This window comes from Neovison vison, chromosome 8 (genome assembly GCF_020171115.1).
Source record: "Neovison vison isolate M4711 chromosome 8, ASM_NN_V1, whole genome shotgun sequence".
Taxonomy (NCBI): Eukaryota; Metazoa; Chordata; class Mammalia; order Carnivora; family Mustelidae; genus Neogale; species Neogale vison.
This window is the reverse complement of record NC_058098.1, coordinates 113,031,573-113,052,789: the sequence shown is the minus strand read 5'-3', so window position 1 is coordinate 113,052,789 and position 21,217 is coordinate 113,031,573. Positions and strand designations below refer to the sequence as shown.

Below are 21,217 nucleotides of genomic sequence, written 5' to 3'. Positions count from 1 at the left end.
GACATTATTATGTGGTTTGGATTTGGATCACATAATATCACTTTGTGTAGCTGAGCACAAGTGTGAAAAAGAAAAGAACAGAACTCTTTCTCTTCTGGCCACACTTCAAATAGAGTATCAGAAGATAGGGAAGGAGGTAAGGACAGTCAAAGGAACTGTGAGCCATGCAATACTCTCCTGTCTCTTGATGACAGCTTAAGTATTTTCTTGAAATGCCTCACGTACACATGGATAACATGGCAAAATATAGCTAGGACTTCTCTATTATGACAAGGTTTTCATTGATAAATCTTACTCTCTTTAGTGAGAAGAGGGAACTCTGATGGACCTTCCAGATCACAGCAAAATGTACATACATCTGAAGAAAATGAATCCATTTCACAGGAAATGTAATTTGAAGGAAATATCATTTTACACTTAAATATTAATAACTTGAGGACAGATCTGTGACTGCACCTTCCACATAACACACCCTCCAGACCAGGGGTTCTCAACCCTGGCTGTAGACTAGAATCCCTTGGTGCACCCGACGACGGAAATACACAGATGTTCAGGCCCCATTCACAGAGATCCAGATGTAATGCCTGGAGGGGAACTGGGCATTTTTATTCATTTATTTTGTTAAGCCGCCTCAGGTAAATCTAATGTGCAGCCAGGACTGAAAGTTATTCCTTGTGGTGTCCTTAGGACAAAGCTAAAGCCTGTGTCCTCTCGCGATGCCTCAGGGTAGAACACCTCAAGGCAGACGAGAATGAAGGTGAAGAGCAGGATCTGTACTCTTACTTCATTTTAATAACCACATTCATTCACTTCTGCACTTCTTCCTTCTATCAATCTTGACTGAGCAACAACTGTGTGCTAAATACTGTTCCAGGCACTCGGGCTACAGTGTCAAAGAAAATGGCAAGATCTCTGCTCTGAGGGAGCTTCTGGGATAGATAGATTAGATAGATAGATAAATAAATAAGTGTCAGGTAGTGGTAAGCACTAAGGACATTAATTTTGAGTTCTACTCCAGGACATCTTTTAATACGAAATCAAAGTCCTTCCTTCCCCTTACCCAGGCTGAAAGTCTCTGAGGAAAACAGATGCTTTGTAAAGATGGGTACCGCCAGTATTCTGGCTTCTTTACCACTTTGGAAGGCACCTACAACACTGTCACAACAGAGGACAGAGCCCTCTCCACTATGGCCCAGAAGATAAGAAACCTGCTTTTTCTTTGCACTCATTATTGACATCTCAGCCTCTAACGGACATAAGGAAAATGAATAAAACCTGGTTCAGTACTCATTCTCTGGTTTTGTGGAGAAAGTAAGGAGTTTGGTGATGGTCACAGACTGCTCTGAGAATATGATGGTCCCTCTTTCCAGAGTAAAGCACATATGTATAAGCATATGATTTTGCATATAATTTCAGGGGTTTATAGATCCAGGTTAAGAATGCTTGGTAGAGGGGTGCCTGGGTGGTTCAGTGGGTTAAAGCCTCTGCCTTTGGTTCAGGTCATGATCCCAGGGTTCTGGGATCGAGCCCTGCATCGGGCTCTCTGCTCAGCAGGGGGCCTGCTTCTCCCTCTCTCTGCCTGCCTCTCTGCCTAGTTGTGATCTCTGTCTCTCAAATAAATAAATAAAAATCTTAAAAAAAAAAATGCTTGGTAGAATTCCTAAAAAAACTGACTTCTGGTGAGCAGCAATCGTCACCGTGTCTGTATTCTTCTATCCTCCACATAAGTAAACACCAATTCACTGAAAAGAGGAAAAGTGGGTCAATTGAAAGGTTCAGTGCAGAAGGCCTCATGTTAGAGGATGTAAAACAGGAGTGTGTTTTATACAACAGCTGATAAAGCCAAGCATATTCCAGGAATGACACTTTTAATGTTGAAGCAGGACAAGGGAGACAAAGTTGCAACACCCTCTGGTGTGTGTCTCTAACAGAAAATGAACAAAAACAAACCCGCACAGAAACAACTCACCTGAAGAACTCTTCCAGACAAGAAGTTCTGTCTGCAGTAATTGTAACTTGCACGCATTCCTTCTTTTGTACTTAGCTGCCATCCCTAAATTTGGAAGAAAATAAAAGTGAACTGACCCTTTAGTGCCAATTCTGGTCATACACCTCAGCTATTAAGTTGTGTGTATGTGTGTACACACACACACATATATATGTATATGTATACATATACATAGTTATATGTATACATAAATATACAGTTATATGTATATATATCTATATATAACTTAATAGCTGAGATGTATGACCAGAATATATAATATATAATTATATTATATATTTTATTTATATATTATATATAATTTCTTTTTTTTATATTTTATTATTTTTTATTTTTTTAAAGATTTTTTTTAATTTATTTGACAGACAGATCACAAGTAGGCAGAGAGGCAGGCAGAGAGAGAGAGAGAGAGAGAGAGAGAGGAGGAGGCAGGCTCCTTGCTGAGCAGAGAGCCCGATGTGAGGCTCGATCCCAGGACCCTGGGATCATGACCCGAGCCAAAGGCAGAGGCTTTAACCACTGAGCCACCCAGGCACCCTATATATAATTTCTTTACATAACAAAATGTTATATGTTTTATAATATGCAATATAATTTTAAATATATAATAGTTGAGGTATATGACCAGAATATATATATATATATATATATCTCATGTATATATATGAGATATATATATATATACTTACCTTATATGCTCGTAGAAGAGCCAGATAGTCACTGTTTGCATATGCAAATTCTAGCTTTTTCTGGTTAGCTTCCTCCTTTTTATCCCAGGGAGACACCTAAATGACGAAAACCAGGTTTGAAGAGCATATTTTACTGAGGACTTTCTTTCTTTTTTTCTTGAAGATTTTATTTTTAAATAATCTCTACACCCAATGTGGGGTTCAAAGAACTTACAACTCCAAGATCAAGAGTTACATGCTATACGGACTGAGCCAGCCAGGCGCCTCATGAATTTTGACAAGAATGCCAAGACCATTCAATGGAGAAAGAATAGTCTTTTCAACAAATGGTACTGGGATGCTTGAATAGTCATAAGCAAAAGAATGAAGTTGGATTCTTATCTCATGCCATTTACAAAAATTAACTCAAAATAGACCAAAGACCATAATGTAAGAGCAAAAACTATAAGACTCCTATGGAGCACCCGGGTGGCTCAGTTGGTTAAGCATCCTATTCTTGATTTCAGCTCAGGTCACAATCTCAGGGTTGTGAGATCGAGCCCCACGTCAGGCTCCGTGCTGAGCGTGGAGTCTGCTTAAGATTCTCCCTCTCCCTCTGCTGCTACCCACTGCTAAAAAATAAGCAAAAATGAAACTATAAGTCTTAGAAAAAAAAAAAACACAGGGATAAATGGGATAAATCTTCATAACTTTGGATCTGGCAATGGATTTTTTTTTAGTGTAGTTGACCCACAGTGTTATATTAGTTTCAGGTATACAACATAGCGATTTGACAAGTCAATCATTGATACCTTATGCTAGGCTCACAGCAAATGTAGCTACCGCCTATCATCATACAACACTGTTACAATATTATTGACTATAGTCTTTGTGCTGTGCCTTTTATTCCCATGACTTATTCTGTAATTGGAAGCCTATATCTTCCACTTCCCTTCAGCTATTTTGGCAATGGAGTCTTTTTTTGGTATTTTGTATTTTTTTTTTTTGATTCTTAACTATGACAATGGGAGCTCAAGGAACAAAAAACGGGATAAACTGGACTTCATCAAAATTAAAAACTTTTGTTTTCAAAGGACATATTAAGAAAGTGAAAAAGGTAACCCACAGAATGGGAGAAAATACATGCAAACCATATTTCTCTCTAACCTGTTTCTGGAATATATAAACAACCCTTACAAATAAAAACATGAATAATAATAATAATAATAAATAATAAAATAAAAACATGAATAACCCAATTTAAAAAATGGGCAAAGACTCTGACTAGACATTCCTTGTAAGAAGATATACAAATGGCAAACAGGCAAATGAAAAGATGTTTACTATCATTAGCCATTAGAGAAACACAAGTTGAAACTACAAATTCACACCCCCTAGGATGATTATAGTTAAAAAAGCCAGATAATAACAAGTGTTGGTGAAGATGGGGAGAAACTGCAACCCTGGCTGGTGGAATGTAATGTGCAGCTACTCTGGGAAAAGAACTGGAAGTTCTTCAGAAAGTTCAATATAGAGTTACCATTTGACCTAGTAATTTTACTCCTAGGTATGTATCCAAGACCAACAAAAACATATGTCTACATTAAAACTTGTACACGAGCGTTTACCAGCAGATGTCCATCCAGTGCGGATAGATAAACAATATGGGGCACGTACATACGTAGGAATATTATTTGGCAAAGAATGAAGTACTGGTTATGCTACAACACAGATGCACCTTAGAAGCATTATTCTAAGTGAAGAATCCAGTCACAAAAGACCATGTATTATTTTGTTAATATGAAACATCTGGAAGAGGTAAATCTACAAAGACAGAAAGCCAACGGGTGGTCACCCAGGGCTACAGAGAATGAGGGATTAGAGGGGGGAAGGGGAATGACTGCTAACGGGTTTCTTTATGAAGTAATAAAAATGTTCTAAAACTGACCATGATGAGGACCACATAAACTAAAAACTACTGGAGGTATAACTTAAATGGGCAAATTGTATTTTAATAAAGCTGTTAAAAAAAAAGCAGTCCAATGTATTTACTGCCTTTTAAAGTCATGCTGGGGCACTTTTGCTTGCTTGCATTTTCTGATTTTTCTTTAATGCGCAAGGTTGGAGCAGATACAATAAAATGCCCATTTAGAATCTTTCGGTAAATTGGATCTTCAGTTCTTAATCTTTATTTGAGGCATGGATTTCTTTAAGGATCAGACAAAAGTTATAGACATTGTGACCTAAGACTTTCCATCTATCGTCCTCACAAGAAAACATGTGGGGAGGCTCACATAACCCTGAAGCCCCCATGGTCCCCTTAGAGACCCGTGGACTCCAGTTTAGATGAATGGTGTTTACTTACAAAAGGAGACTTAAAAGCCAAACTGGCAGCAATGGTGAGGGCAGGATCCAGACAGCGGAAGATAGACCCAAACAGCATCAGTTTGCCGATTCTCACATCCACGGGCAGAGAGGCCAAGTGATACCCTAGGGGGGTCAGCTTTTCATCTGGAGTTAATGCTCCTAAGTCTCGTAATCGTATTTTTGAGGCGCGGAGAGAGTCAGTGTGCGGCGGCTCAATGAGCCGAGAGAACACAGACTGGAGATTGTGAGTGCTAAACATCTCTAAAATTTTAATTCTACAAAAAGAAAACAAAATAGTAATTTGTCCATTTTATTTCTGGAGAGATGACACAGAGGAGTAAGCTTCTTTCTTGAACAAAAATAGTTGATAATTTCCCAGACATATGCTTTCATAAGCTGACACTGCTAGTTTAAATACATTTTTTTTGTCTTTTTTTTTCTGTGTGTGGAGGGGAAGGGCCTAGGGGGAGGGAGAGAGAGAATCTTAAGCAGACTCCGAGCTGAGCATAGAGCCCAAAGTGGGGCTCGATCTTCCCAACCTGAGATCATGACTTAAGCAAAATAAAGAGTTGGGACACCCAACCGACTGAGCCACCCAGGTGCCCCTGAGCTGTTTTTAAATCATATATACTTTGTGATTATATTTTCCCCTTTTTCATCCTCCCTCATGGGTCATTCAATTTTCAAAGATTTCTCAAATCCCTTCGCTCCTCTTCATTTGCACCATTACTACCTTAGTTCAAGACAACTGCTTGCCCAACTTCTTAAGACCTGACTGTGGACACTTCAAAGCGGGGCCTGGGTCTTGTATCCTATCTCTAGTGCTTAGCTCAACCCCTGGCAAATGGAAGGCTTTCAAAATATACCTGCTGGATAAAAGGAGAGCTATAACATCTTTGTATAAGTAACTCTTTTTGCTTTGGGTTATTATTTATGGGCATACTCCCTCAAAGCAGTGCCTGGGTCAGAGGACAGGGATAGTGTGAGTTCTTACATAATGCCAACCACATTTCAACCACCAAATGTTGCCCAGCTTCAGTAACACTGAGTTCGATCATTCATTTATTAAATCCCATTTTATGGTATTTGTTCTTCTTTGTTCATCGGGTAAATGAGGGTGTTTTTCAAGTTGTTTTTGCCCACTTTGCCCTGATAAGAGGCTGTAGATTTTTTTTTTTTACCTTTGATGATTTAATATTGGTGTTGCCCCTAGCAGAAATTTCTTGATCAATTAGATTACTTTCCTGAGTTACAAATGTATTCCTAAGCTCTACTTTAGGGCCATTCTTTGTAAAGTAAGAGATCTTCATGTGCAGAAATTTACAGTGAATGGTACAGATAACACTGAAGAGCTCTTCCTTTGCAAATGAGTGAGTTCATCCATGTCCACTCTCAGCAAAATGCTCTAAGAAGAACACACGGGACTTAGGGTGAGAAACATGTGGACCTTCCGGAAGCCAGAACATAAAGATCAAGGTGTACCTCAGACACAGCTGCTCCAACGGCACTCTTTGAATCTCTGGAAGCTGCTGCTTTAATAGCTGGTGATTGAAGTGATGGCTGGTGAATAAGTGGAAGCAGACCCCAGAGGCAACACGGCCTGCTCGACCTTTCCTCTGCAGAGCATTGGCTTGAGAGACGAAAGTATCTTCTAGGCTCTCCATCCCTTTGCTGGCATCATATCTACAGAGGAAAAGAAAATGGAAAAAGGAACTATTTTATAAAAACATACTACTGAGCATGGACAGAACAGATGCACCACCTTACTTCCACCGAAAGACACAGGTCCTGTGTGTTCTTGGATGTTTCAGTCCGGGCGGGAGCATACAGCATGGATTTCAGTGGCATTAGATGTTGATGAATTACATACAGTTCCTTTCCACAATCTTTTCTTTTTTTCTTTTTCTTTTTATATTTATTTGGCAAATAGAAACTATATACTTACGGTGCACAATATGATGTTTGGACACATACGGGTATACTGTGAAATGGTTACGACAATCAAACTAATGAACACAGCCATCACCACCTAGATCACCTCTTTTTCATTCAAGCATATGGAAAGCATATGAAAAAAAGTGAGAGGAAAAAGAGCTACTTCCAAGGTAAAACCTGAAAATTTCCACCATGTGTGACTCTGAGACTACGGTCCTGGTACAGATCACTCAGATATACCCACAGTTTTCATAAAACATTTTTTCAAATGGCAATCCGTGTAGCTCAAGAGCATCAGTCATTGCCACATCAGCCTCACCAAGACATCTTTATCCCTCCTCTTACACTGCCAAAGGAAAATACCTCTTCTCTTTCATTTTCCCGGAATCGATGACATAGACAACATCGTCGATGGTTATGGATGTCTCTGCAATGTTGGTGGAAATGATGATCTTGGTTACACCCGCAGGGGGTTTTACGAACACTGCCTGCTGCTCTTCACTGGATAAAGATGAATGAAGTGGGTGCACCACACATCTGAAAGAAGACAGAAGCACATTCAGTGTTCTAGCATACAAGGCTGAAACTGGATTAATGGTGGGTGAATTTCTATTAAAATTAACAATTGGCCTCCAAGTGTCAGCAGCTTCTCTACAACCTGCACTCAGGGCCTAGCTCCTCTAAATGGGAAGGTTCCTTATGAGCCTTACAAAACGTGTACACAGGACTATGAACTAGAAACCCTACACCATCTTGGGAAGAACTGGAGTATAACTCAGTAGTATAGTCAAGAGGACTATATATATAGTTGATATTGCACGAGTAACAAGCCTAGAGCACACTAACAGTAGAGAATTATTTTTCCTGTCTTGAAATGCAGAGAATGAGAGGCAGAGACAGTGACTTATGCTAAGAGACTTCCTCCTTATGCTTCTAGGGAGCGATCATCTCTTCAGTACTTGTCCCCTTAGATAGGAAAATGCACATCTGGCTACTGGAAAAGAAACTGTTACAAATTACTTTTTTCTCAAATGGCAGCATTTCTTTGTTGTTACTTACACTGGCTTCTCCCATCCCCTGTATGTGGCAACTGAAATTACATGCAATTTTGCTGAGTCACTACGCTAAGTGAAGAGAAATATTTTTTTTTTTTTTTTTTTTAAGAGAAATATTTTTATTTAATGGAATGATTGATTCCCTGGAACAAATCGGTTTGCCTCCTTCCAGCTGACATACACAAACATATGCTTGAAGAGTGATACCAGGGTCTAAAGAGCGTGATGGTTATCAGAGATGGTTCTGGTTATTTGTCTTCGCATGATGGCTATCAGAGATGGTTCTGGTTATTTGTCTTCGCATGTAACTGCAACATATGCTAAAGGATCTGGAAAGCAATGAACTTACCGATGACTGCGTCTGTTGTTGAAGAGAGAATTAGACTGTAGCTGTTCATACAGCATTTTGATTTCTGCTAGTCCCGGTAAAAATACAAGTATAGCACCTGGGTACATAAAAACAATCAATGTGATAGATGCAGAAAAGGGAAAATAAGTATGGACTATAGAGCTATTTTAAATTAAAAAAAAAAAAAAATTCTGAGATTTTTCCACTGTCAGTTTTCTTTGTAAAGTCCCCAGGGATTTAAATGGATAGCAGTGTTTCTCATATATTTTTTGACTTAATTCCAAAATGAATGGGGTATTATTATATTTCTACAAGAGGAAAAACTGAAGTGCGGAAAAATGTAATACCTTAAGTTATACAAGAATCACGAGCAAAGCTCTTTAAACATACTTCTTCAGTGCACTGGCTACTGACATTGTTTCTATAGGAAGAGTTATCCTTCTAATCTTGTAAGACAGGAAGACTCTTCTATTAGTAAATATAATCCATAAGCATTTTACTGGAAATGAGAAAAAGAAAATATAATTGGCTGGCCACCCTGAAAACCTAAATTCAGATATATGTTGGAGAGGCAGCACAGTAACTAACCATGCCATGTTAATATTTACGGGCTTTTAAATTTTACATTAAAGAAAATAAGCAGTGATAACTAATTATAGGATATTTCTGTGCCAAGAGTGGACACTCAACAAGCCACCTTCTTTTGTGCTTTATCCCGAGAGGAGACCTTCACTAGCCCCTCCCTTAATCCCATAAATATTTATTGGGTGCCTGTGTCAGCTCTGTGCTAGGTTCAATGAAATATAAACCAAAGATCAGCCCACAAGGAACAAAGACCTATTATTTATCATAGTTATTTTCCTCACTAAGTAAATAAGGAAACTAAATTATTTAAAAAATGGAACCCTGAAGGAGGCAAAAGATACGTATGAGGGTTAGTTTCAACACTTCCTAGTATATAAAGCATGTTTACATACACTTTCTCATTTGATTCTCACAACTACCCATTAAGATTATTAGTACCTTCTTCAAAGTGACTCAGGACCTTAGCCAGGCGACAAAGTTAAGAGCGGGGCTTGGACACAAACCTAAGGTTTCGGGCAACAGACCATGTTCTTTCCATTACACATTCCATGTTCCTCTCTATTAAAATACCACAACATTTAAGAGTGGTAAAACTGGCTCAGGTCACCAGCCCCGCGATAGGCTCAGTGCTCAGCAGGAGTCTGCTTAAGTTTTTCTCTCCCTCTCCCTCTGTCCAACCCCCACCCTCCCCATGCTCTCTCTTTAAAATAAATAAAATTTTTTTTTTAGATTTTATTTATTTATTTGAGATGCTCCATGTCACAACCCCGACATCATGATCTGAGCCAAAACTAAGAGTCAGTCACTTAACTGACGGTGCCACCCAGGCAAGCCATAAATAAATTAAACATTAAAAAAAGAGAAAAGGGTGGTAAAATAATCTATACAGATGGGAAAAATCTTTTTGTCATGTTTTTATGCGCCTCCTGATCTGCTCTGCCCTTACAGCTTGGCCACCTGTCTTGGGGAAACCTTTTTTTTTTTTAAATAAAGTAAGCTCTACACCCAACCTGGGGCTTGAACTCACAACCCTAAGATCAAGAGTCACATGCTCTACTGATTGAGCCAGCCAGGGGCCCCTATATCAGGGATATCTTTAATATTCACAAATCTATCAGAGTCCCTACTCACTACATTTACTCTGCTTTGAATTCAGGTAATCTGTCTATCTATCTATCTTTCTTTCTTTCTTTTTTATTAGTAAAGTGATAGAAGTTTATTAAGTGAAGATACAGAAAAAGTTCTCAAGAGTGAGAGAGGTCCTCACAGGGTTACTACAGGGTTGCCAATGAGGACCTTTAGGGCTGGTCTCTTACAGAAAGCTAACCAGGGAACTTAAATCGTTTTAACATCTCTATTGATCACACCTTCGATGGCTTACTTCCTTTTTAGGGCCCGGTTATTCTTTTGTTGGTCACAGATAATTATCATAAAGACACCCACCCACACAACCCACCCTGTATGCCTAGGCCAGGGTGGTCGCCCAATGAACTCGTGTAAATTTCTAACAGTTCTTTTTGTCTGCTATGCCTGATGTTTCTCAACAATCACCTTTACCTTTGGGATGAAACAAGACATCCAGCCCAGTGACAGTGCATTAGCCAACACTTGACTACTTGCCAAGAAGTAGCAAACAGGGCACTTCAATCCCTTCATGTGGCTCCTACGTGTCTACAGAAAATATCATGTAATGACTACTGTCTAAGCAGAGGAGGGCTGCCATTCCCACTTCCTCAAAGCACTGCGTAGTGAGTGCATGACGGAACTGTTTGATCAACTTACGATCCCCCAACAATGGCTGCATCTATTCACACAATGAATAATTTACTCTGTACCTAAATATTCCAGGTGCCGTCCTGGGCTCTGAGGAACACAGTGGTGCACGATAAATCCTTATTCTTAAGGAGTCTGCATTCTACTTAAGGAAACTGTCAGTAAGCAGAACTAAAATTCTGGGTATTGTGAAGTGCTATAATGAAAATGAAAATCACTTCTGGGTATCATGACGGTATAAGGGGTAGGGGTGAGCTAACAGATAGGGTGGTCAGAGAAGACTTCCCTAAAGAGAAGATATTTGACAGAACCTGAGTGATGGGAAGGATTCAGTTACGAGAAGATTTGGGGGATAAAGTGCTACAAGTGAGGTTAAGAAGGCCACTGGGATGGGAAGACAGTGAGTAAGGGGAAAGTAGTGATTGCTCTGGGTCACGCAGCAGCAGCGGTAACAGTAAGCCTAGCAATAATGGCGATGCACGTTATAATTATAATGTTACTATTATTAGGGGTAGAATCTACTGGGCATTAACTATATGCCAGGCACCATACTAAGTGCTTTGCATATGGTTTCTGTCTTACTTTTTAAAAAAAGATTTTATTTTTAAGTAATCTCTACACCCAACATGTGGCTCAAACTCACAGTCCTGAGATCAAGAGTCACAAGCTCCATCGACTGAGACAGCCAGGTGCCCTCTATATATGGTTTCTTTTAATCCTAAAAACAGCTATATATCAGAGGAATTATGATTCTCTTCATTTCACAGGCCAGAAAACTGAGGCAGAGCAAGGATAAGGACTTTATCTGAGAATAAACATTTCTGAGTAGCAGAGCTGGAAGTTTATCAGACTCCAAACCCAGTTCTACTACCCCCCCACCTCCCCCCACCCCCGGCCCTGTGACCTCCATGTACAGAGTCTTCATGGACTTCAAACACTCATCACCAGACTCCCATTTAGCCTGGGGCGCAGGGTTTACCATATAGATTACCCAGGCCTTCTTTTCAGCTTTCTTCCTTTTGGACTTTGTATTATTAACATCTTTTTGTTCAGCAGGAACCAAAAGAGTGCTGAACAAAAAGGAGTGGGTGGAGACACCTGGGTGGCTCAGTCAGTTAAACCACTGCCTTCAGCTCAGGTCATGATCCCAGGGTGCTAGGATCGAGTCCCACATCAGGCTCCTTGCTCAGTGGGGAGCCTGCTTCTCTCCCTGCCTCTTCCTGCCACTCTGCCTGCTTGTGCTCTCTCTCTCTCTCTGACAAATAAATAAAACTCTTTAAAAAAAAATTATGTGCAATTGGGGGTGGAAAAGTGAGGGTGGGGGTTGGGGGAGGGCTCCAGGCAGGGAGGCTGCCCCACAGCACACACTATATATCAGTGAGAGGGCTACTTTCCCTTTTGGCCATCAACACACAAAGGAAGACAAAATGAGTTTACCTGGAGGGTAGGAGTGCTTTCCATCTACAATCCACTCTAACAAGGCCTCTATTAATTCAAGATTAACCTTTTCGAAATCCATGATGGACATTGTTTTGATGACTGATTTGCTAACCCCTGAAAGAAAGGTAAAAATCAGCAGGATAATTATACCTTATTAAGGATAATGTTCCCTGTGAACTCGGTGAGTCTCTTGATTTAATGACACAGATATTGTTCACATTTATGCACAGAAATGAATTGCTTTCTTCCAGTCTCTCAAAGAAATACATGCTGGCTAGGAGCACTTTTTGGTTGAACAGTGACTCAAAGAACACGCACCTGACCCTGCCGGAAAAACCCAGATCAGTCACGTTTTCCTTTCTTCCTTCCCCTCTTTAATCTGTCACACATTTATTGACAATTTAAATCCCAGAAACAAAATTCAAAGTCAAGTACACTTTGGAAAGCCCTTCCAGGTTCAACCAAGTCATGAGTCAGATCAGACGGAAGTCCAGGTAACAGTGATTCGGGGAAATCGACGGACAAAGACCGCAGCTTTCACAAACACCCTCACCACGGTGACTCTTAACCTTTAGGTTCCTTTGAAAAAAAAAAACAGAAGTGCTGGATCTTCCTGAAAAATACATGTGATTTTAATGGCTTCACCAACAATCCCTGAAGTCTAGTTATAGACTTTCAGGTTAGGGTCTCCAGTCTCCTCCTAATGTATCTGAGGCCCCAGTGAAAGATGCAGTTCTTTGGGCTGTACTGTGCGCCCAAGCTCTCTTGAAAACAAATAGCATAGTCTTGGGAAGACTAACTCCTCAAAGACTGCTGGCCTTTCTTCTCGGGGCCTATTAATAGCCCATCGCCCTGAATCTAGTCTAAATATTCAGGTGATATGAAGGAAAGGAAGCTTCCTATACTAGGCTGAAAAGTTTGAAGAGTGGCAAAAGCAGTTTTAAATAATGTTGTTCTGGCAGTATGAACCCTACATTGGTCAAACATGAAAAGAGGTGGGAGACCTGGGTGGTTTGGTTGGTTAAGGGGCTGCCTTCTGCTCATGTCATGATCCCGACGTAATGGGATCGAGTCCCACATTGGGATCCTTGCTCAGCCGGGAGCCTGCTTCTCCCTCTACCTGCTCTGCCTGTTCTGACTGCCGCTCCCCCTGCTTGTGTTCTCTCTCTCTCTGACAAATAAAACCTTAAAAACAATAACAACAAAAACCGAAACAAACAAACAAAAAAAAGCAACCCAAAAAATAAAAAAGAAAGGATGTGGTTGGGTGTGGAGGACAGAGAAGGAATCATTTTTATATGTCAAGATTCCAAAAGCAGACTTTTCAAAAAGGAGAAAGGATTAGCTACCAGAGAAAAAAGAAGTGAAAATAATTTTTAAAGAACTTTTTAATAGTTTGGTGGTTTTTGCTAATCAATTATATACTTAAAAGGACTGATTATTATTAACTAGAAAAAGTTTTAAAAATTAAGCTCAGAAACATTATTTACTTTTGTGAAAAGTGAGAGAGCCTTGAGATCAACTAGATCTGTCTTTTTGATACAGGGAAAGGGAGAAGCCCACCACCACACAGAAGCTAGTGGTAGAGCCAGGTTTCTTGACCCCAAATATTCCATCCTCCTCCTTCAGAAAGAAGTTCTCAGAAGTACTTTTTGAACTCTGGTAACCTGTGTGCTTGAAATTAGAAAGGCCTGGCTTAGATCCAGGCATAATTTATTTTATTTATTTTTGAAAGATTTATTTATTTTAGGGGCGCCTGGGTGGCTCAGTGGGTTGAGCCTCTGCCTTCAGCTCGGGTCATGATCTTGGGGTCCTGGGATCGAGCCCTGCATCGGGCTCTCTGCTCAGCATGGGGCCTGCTTCCTCTACTCTCTCTGCCTGCCTCTCTGCCTACTTGTGATCTCTGTCTGTCAAATAAATAAATAAAATTTTTAAAAAAAAAAGATTTATTTATTTTAGAGATAGACAGCACAACGTGGGGGAGGGACAGAGGTAAAGGGAAAGAGAATCTCAAGCAGCCTCCACGCTGAGCGTAGAGCCCGACATAAGACTCAATCTTACAACCCTGAGATCATGACCTGAGCTGAAATCTGGAGTTGGATACTTAACAGACTGAGTTACTCAGGTGCCCCATCTAGTAGCTATTTTTAAAGAAAATTCTGAAGTTTCTGAAATAATTCTGAAATAATTTAATAGGATAGGAAATGGGAATTATCAGCTGGTGTGATGTATAGAAAGAACACAAACTTTTGACTCAGACATATTTTAATTAGAATCACAAATGTGCACTCACTAGCTGGGTGCTGTGCAGTGGATTTGCATTATCTCATTTAATTCCCTAAACAACTCCATTTTATTGCTACGGAAACAGGTATGGAGAGGGCAAAGAACTCGCTCAAGGAACTCCGTGCGAGCGAGTGAGTTGAACCCGGCTCTATCTGATGCAAGTTCATGCTCTCAACCTTACTTCTCAGGATGTTGGGAAGGTTAAGTGAAATCATGTTTAGGAGCTACTCATATCTTCCTAAACAGCAGAATAACAGCTAATTCCCTAATTCCTGGATGACTGCTGTTCCCTATGCAGGACTGGGAATACAGTCTTCAGAGGAAGGAGAAAAAGAACACCCACTTGTCTCTTCTCCCATAGAAGCAGTAACAGGGGGTTAGAGGCTCTTACTCCTTGAAAGGTAACCCCCCCCAAAAAAAAAGGCCAAGAGGAATTGGGGTGGCAGTCCAGGGAAAAGAGTGGGAAGGGAAGCTGAGACCTGTCTCTAGTGTAGGCTTTAGGGAAGAAAACAGAAGTAGCAACCTTGGGGTTTCTGTGTGCTCAGCCCAGCTTATATGTACAGAAGACTATCCAGGAACAAAGAACAGTTAGGTGGGGTCTGGCACCTAACAGGAGGAGGAAGGAACACCTAACAACATACACACAGATGCTCAGCACGGGGTGCCCCACAAAAGATGTTATTTGAAAAGCCCAAAAGTAATGCTAAAACATTTGACAAAACCAAATGGAGGGACATTCTACAAAATAACTGGCCCAAACTCCAAAAAATGTCAAGATTTTAAAAGAAAAATACAGGCTGGGGAATTTTTCCAGATCAAAAGAAACTAAAAATACACAACAATGAATTTAATATGTAATTGTGGATTGGATTGTGGACCAGGAAAAAAAATAGCAATGAAGAACATTTTTTCGATAACTGGCAAAATTAGAATATTGACTATGGATTAAATAATAGCATTATATCAGTTAAATATCTTCATTTTGATCATGTCCAGTGCTTACGCTTTGAAGAAATACATATTAAGAGCATCTGGATGGCTCAGTTGTTAAGCGTCTGCCTATGGCTCAGGTCATGATCCCAGGGTCCTGGGATCGAGCCCCACATCAGGCTCCCTGCTCGATGGGAAGCCTGTTTCTCCCTCTTCCACTCCCCCTGCTTGTGTTCCCTCTCTCACTGTCCCTCTGTCAAATGAATAAATAAAATCTTAAAAAAAAAAAATACATATTAAAATGTTAGGGATTAGGGGACACCCTATCTGCAACTTACTCAAAAGGTTCAGGAAAGAAATAGATACATGTGCACAGAGCAGATGATAAAGCAAATGAGGCAAAATAATAAAAATCGGTGAACTGGGGTGAAGGGTATCAGAGAGTTCACTGTATAGTTCTGCCAACTTTAATTTTGAATTTGTAATTATATCAAAATAAAAAGTTATAAAATACTCAAGTATATATTTATATTTCACTATTTCCCAATTTTTCTATATTAAACACATCTTTCATAATCAGAAAAAAAATCCCCTACTGGTAAATACAGTAACAATTCTACTTAATATGTGCTGGTACTGCTCTTTTTCTAAGTTTAAGGTTGTTCTGATGAATTAAGACAATGTAGCTATGAAATGAGAGCCACGTTCTTCTTCCTCTGGATCACTGGTTACCTTTGGCATAAGTGTACTATTCCCCCAGGAAACGGGTTACCTTTATAGCGGGCCAGGAGCTGCTTGAAATCTAACTGCTGGTCTGGCACTGCATCTTTGACAGAATCCTGGGGCTGGAGGTGGAGAGAGAGCCTCAGGTCTTCCTCTACTTCTTCAAATGCAGTTCTGCTGCGCCTTGCTCTCAGCTTCTCCTTCGTCATCTGCTTCGCGGAGCGCATATACGGGCTCCCGTCCTGTAACACGTACCTGAGGACAGAAGACAAAGGAATGGGTCTGTGTGGATGTGGGTCTGCTGGTGAGAAATGAAAATTTTCACCGATTTATGTGCTCATTCGGCAGAATGTTGCTCTGTTCCTGCCCAATGTGTGTGCTACTATTCCACCAGTCCAGGGTTCTGCTGGCTGGACCCTGTTTCTGGGGAGGGAACACCCTGGAATGCTTTTGCTTCTGTCTCAAGATCATTCTAGAGGCAGATGCGATAGAGGCAGTGAGTGTGAGTTTGCAGGTGAGAAAATAAAGACCCGGAAACTAGTTGAAAGATTAATTTCCCCAGAGATTCCCATTCAATGGAAATGGGAGGGGGCCCAGAGAATGACAACCGTAATGAGCGCCCTACCTATGCTTACTGCCCACCAAAGTCTGGGAGCCACTGGTTTGGGGTTTTGAGCTTGAGAATATTGTACCACTAAATAAACAGAGAATTAGGAGTGGGGCTTATTAGCAATGGAAGACGCAGGGTGAAGGAGAAAAATTCCGAATTGAATTCAGGTGCCGGACATCAAGGTTATTTTACTTCTGGAACTCAGAGGTCAGAAATGAAGATAATGATCTGGGAATTCTTGGCACAGAGGTGACATCCGAAATCACAGGAGTCTAATGGAGGGATGAAGGAGTTTTACAGTGAGAAGAAAGAGTGCAAGGATGAAACCATGGGGAGTCTTCAAGGTCAAAGAGTGGGAAGAGGAATCAGGGCTTTCAAAGGAGAAAAATGTTTGTATCCAATGAAAATGACTGTTTTCTACCAGGTACTGAAATTACAGAATCCTAATACTCAGAGTACCCTGCAAGCTCCCTGAGGCTTGCAGGATGATGATGATGATGATGATGATGACAGCTAACACACTATAAAGCATCTGCTACATGCCAGGCTCAGTTCTAGGCACTCTGCAGCTATTAACTCCAAGAATTAATTAATTAATTAATCCTCATAACAACCTTGTGAAGTAGCTATTAATAATATGACCACTTTAGGGACGCCTGGGTGGCGCAGTTGGTTAAACAACTGCCTCCGGCTCAGGGCGTGATCCTGGAGTCCCGGGATCAAGTCCCACATCAGGCTCCCAGCTCCATGGGGAGTCTGCTTCGCTCTCTGACCTTCTCCTCGCTCATTCTCTCTCTCACTGTCTCTCTCTCTCAAATAAATAAAATAAAATCTTAAAAAAAAAAAATAATAATATGACCACATATGATGAAATTGTGTCATAGAGAGATTAAGCTACTTGTCATTGTTAGTTTGTAAGTAGAGGGGATTTTTAAAAAAATATTTATTTAAGTAATCCTTTTATCCAATGTGCTCAAACTCACAACCCTAAGATCAAGAGTTACACACTCCTGTGCCAGCCAGATGCCCCTTGTAAGTGGAGGTATTTGAATGCTGGCAGTCTATCTGCAGAATTGGTCTTTTTCTTTCTTATTAAATTTTCCATATATTTTGTCCTTCTTCATTTTTTTTTTAAAGTTTTTTGTTTTGTTTTGTTTTTTTTAAAGATTTTATTTATTTATTTGTCAGAGAGAGAGAGAGAGAGCGAGCACAGGCAGACAGAGTGGCAGGCAGAGGCAGAGGGAGAAGCAGGCTCTCTGCCGAGCAAGGAGCCCGATGTAAGACTCGATTCCAGGATGCTGGGATCATGACCTGAGCTGAAGGCAGCCGCTTAACCAACTGAGCCACCCAGGCATCCCGGTCCTTTTTCATTTTTTAAATACACCTCATTCTTCAGAGCTGTTTTGGTTCACAGCAATATTATGCAGAAGGTACAGAGATTTCCCAACACCCCATTCCCCACATAGGCATAGCCTCCCTCGTTATCACTATCCCCCATGAGAGTGGTATAATTGTTCTAACTGATGAGCCTACAGTGGTACATCATGAACACCCGAAGCCTATAGTTTACATTACAGTCCCAGTTAGTACCGAATATACAATATTGTCTGTAAATTGCAAATAATTTGTATAATAATTGCTGTAAGGGGAAAACAAAATGCTCAAGCAGAAAAATCAGAAGAAAAATGAACACATCTGTTAAAGACCTGGCACGCTGAGGTAAAATGATCATTTTTTAAAGTTTTTTTTATTTTTATTTTTATTTATTTGACACAGAGATAGAGAGCGCAAGTAGGCAGAGCAGCAGGCAGAGGGAGAGGGAGAAGCAGGCTCCCCACTGAAAAGGGAGCCTGATGTGGGGCTCAACCCCAGTACCCTGGGATCATGACCCAAGCTGAAGGCAGCTGCTTAACCAAATGAGCCACCCAGGCACCCCTAAAATGATCATTCTTTTCAAAGACTTTCACCAAACCCTCATTAATGTCTTCCTTACCTTGTCACAGCAATTGCATCTTCCAGAAAAAACTGATCAACAGGAAATGTACGACCTAGAAAAACATGAAAATAAAAGAGAGAAGCCTCAGAATACCCATTCAATTATCTTGACATAAATAGCTGGCAAATGTAAAATTCTCTTAAAATAAAGTGTGGCACAAGGGATGGTTTGTTCTGTGGTCTTAAAAATATTGAAGGGAAAAAAAGAAAAACAAAATCTTCTGATGACAGATTCCTAGAGCGGTTAGATTCCAGCTTGTAAAAAAACCCAGAAGTGCATAGGTGCAGAGATACTCATTTAGTAATAAGACTTTTTTTAAAAAAAAAACAAACCTCTCTTTTTTTAAACCTATTACACTTTTCTCACCCTCCCTTTCTTCCCCGCAGGGAACTCTGAACCATTCAACATTATTCATCAAAATTGTCCCCAAATTATCCCTTTGGCAATCAACTGCCAAAGGACAGAGCAAAGCCCATGGTGATAAATTAATCCCACGAGACTGTGAAAGCACCGGAAGATACGGACTTTTCAACTTCACTTCCTCCCAGAATAGATTACGCCCAGGAGTTAGCAGAATTCAGCAATGAACCAATATGCTTATACACAGAGACAACTTCTCTCTTTATGACAGATTACCATTATTAACTCATACTTTGATGTTAAGCACCATGGAATGCTAGAAATCCTAATAACCTAGACTTTTCAAAAAAGCACAAAACTGAAATCTCTTAGCAAATAGACATAATGTTACTTCTTTATTTCATTATATGGTCATAATTTTATTTGTTACAAACGAATCACTTCTCTAGAAAATGGGTACAAATACCTATTATTTTATATCTCAAATGACCTTTAAAAATAATTATATTTGCTTATTAGAACAGTGCATATTTAAGGATGCATTTTAATCACCTGGTATAGTAATAACTGGGCAGGAATTGAAATATTCTGAAAAGAGCTCAGCATTTAAAGTTGCACTCATTAGAATAACTTGAAGAGTTGGTCTCTGCAACACAATGTCCTTCAAGACTAGCAGCAAGAAGTCACTAAAGGAAATAAAAGAAACACCTGAAGTTCAAAAAAATTCAATACATAAAAATGAATTAACTTTTGATGTATTTTTTAAAAAAAGATTTTATTTATTTGTCAGAGAAAGAGAGAGCACAAGCTGGGGAGTGGTAGGCAGAGGGAGAAGCAGACTCCCTGTTGAGCAAGGAGCCCAATGCGGGGCTCGATCCCAGAACACTGGGATCATGACCTGAGCCAAAGGCAGATGCTTAACTGACTGAGCCACGCAGGCATCCCAGTTTTGCTTGAATTTTTAATGAGAGCATGTTCTTGTACTATTCAGTTCTCTTTAATTTCATGAGCTAATTATGAATTTTCTTTTTTAGAGAGAAGGAAATAATGTAACAATAGGAAATGCTTCAGTAATTTATAGTACATCCATACTTTTAAAATCTCCTTATGCAATTAATAACTTCAAAGGCAGTGCCTGCTATTATGTTAACTACATCAGAGCAGCACATAAAACTCTAGTACTGTTTGCAGAGACACCTATCTTTCCCTACACATCTCTCCCCTAATGCCTAATATACTCCCAGAGAAAAACAGACCAAAATTCCAACAGGTAATTATTATACACGGGACAGAAACTATTCTTCTGGACATTTCTTTGATACTTGTTAAACATTTAGAAAAATCATTTCATCTCTATGATCAGGAAATTTATTAAAAATTTTAAACTAGGGGCGCCTGGGTGGCTCAGTGGGTTAAGCCACTGCCTTCGGCTCAGATCATGATCCCAGGGTCCTGGGATCGAGTCCCGCATCAGGCTCTCTGCTCAGCAGGGAGCCTGCTTCCTTCTCTCTCTCTCTGCCTGCCTCTCTGCCTACTTGTGATCTCCCTCTGTCAAATAAATAAATTCTTAAAAAAATTTTTTTTTAACTAACAACTATAGCTTTGAATATAGTTTTCTATATTCAACCTTCAATCTTATCTGTATTTTTATTGATCTCGGTTCCTAGGTTTTAGTCTTTTTTTTTTTTTTTTTTGTCTTTTTCCATCTGAACTAGCAAATATTCCCCTACTTTTTCTTGTAATTTGTATACCCCCTTTCCAGAGACTGGCATTTGTAAAAGCCCAACTCTCCCTTCTGCAGTGTGTAACTAACCTTTATTCAGATGTTAAAATATTTTGAATTTTTAAATGTTGATATTCTATAAGTCATTAAGTTTCACAAAACCCTCACTTTTTAGAACATGATTGCTCCCAGAAGCCAGATCCAGTACTATGCTTCAGTTTTTCTGAATTTATGGAAATGTGAAAGTTATGAAACCCCAAACCATTCTTTTTTATTTTTTTACTGGATCTGAAAATTTAATTGTGTTGGATTTCTTTTTTTTTTAAAAGATTTTATTTATTTATTTGACAGAGGGAGATTACAAGTAGGCAGAGAGGCAGGCAGAGAGAGAGAGGAGGAAGCAGGCTCC

General features: G+C 39.9%; 1 protein-coding gene across 3 annotated transcripts in view; it reads right to left on the bottom strand.

Moving 5' to 3' along the window:
- DHX57 (DExH-box helicase 57) overlaps positions 1-21,217 on the bottom strand; it is a 55,140-nt gene that overhangs the window by 8,780 nt on the left and 25,143 nt on the right. For all 3 annotated transcript variants that reach the window (XM_044261712.1, XM_044261709.1, XM_044261711.1), the window contains exons 10-19: positions 19,638-19,771; positions 18,723-18,777; positions 16,169-16,374; positions 12,178-12,294; positions 8,383-8,479; positions 7,342-7,515; positions 6,526-6,726; positions 5,042-5,318; positions 2,698-2,793; positions 1,970-2,053 (exon numbers count right to left, since the gene is read on the bottom strand). In XM_044261712.1, the coding sequence (XP_044117647.1) occupies positions 1,970-2,053; positions 2,698-2,793; positions 5,042-5,318; positions 6,526-6,726; positions 7,342-7,515; positions 8,383-8,479; positions 12,178-12,294; positions 16,169-16,374; positions 18,723-18,777; positions 19,638-19,771 (1,441 nt within the window). The remainder of the gene's footprint in view (positions 1-1,969; positions 2,054-2,697; positions 2,794-5,041; positions 5,319-6,525; positions 6,727-7,341; positions 7,516-8,382; positions 8,480-12,177; positions 12,295-16,168; positions 16,375-18,722; positions 18,778-19,637; positions 19,772-21,217) is intronic.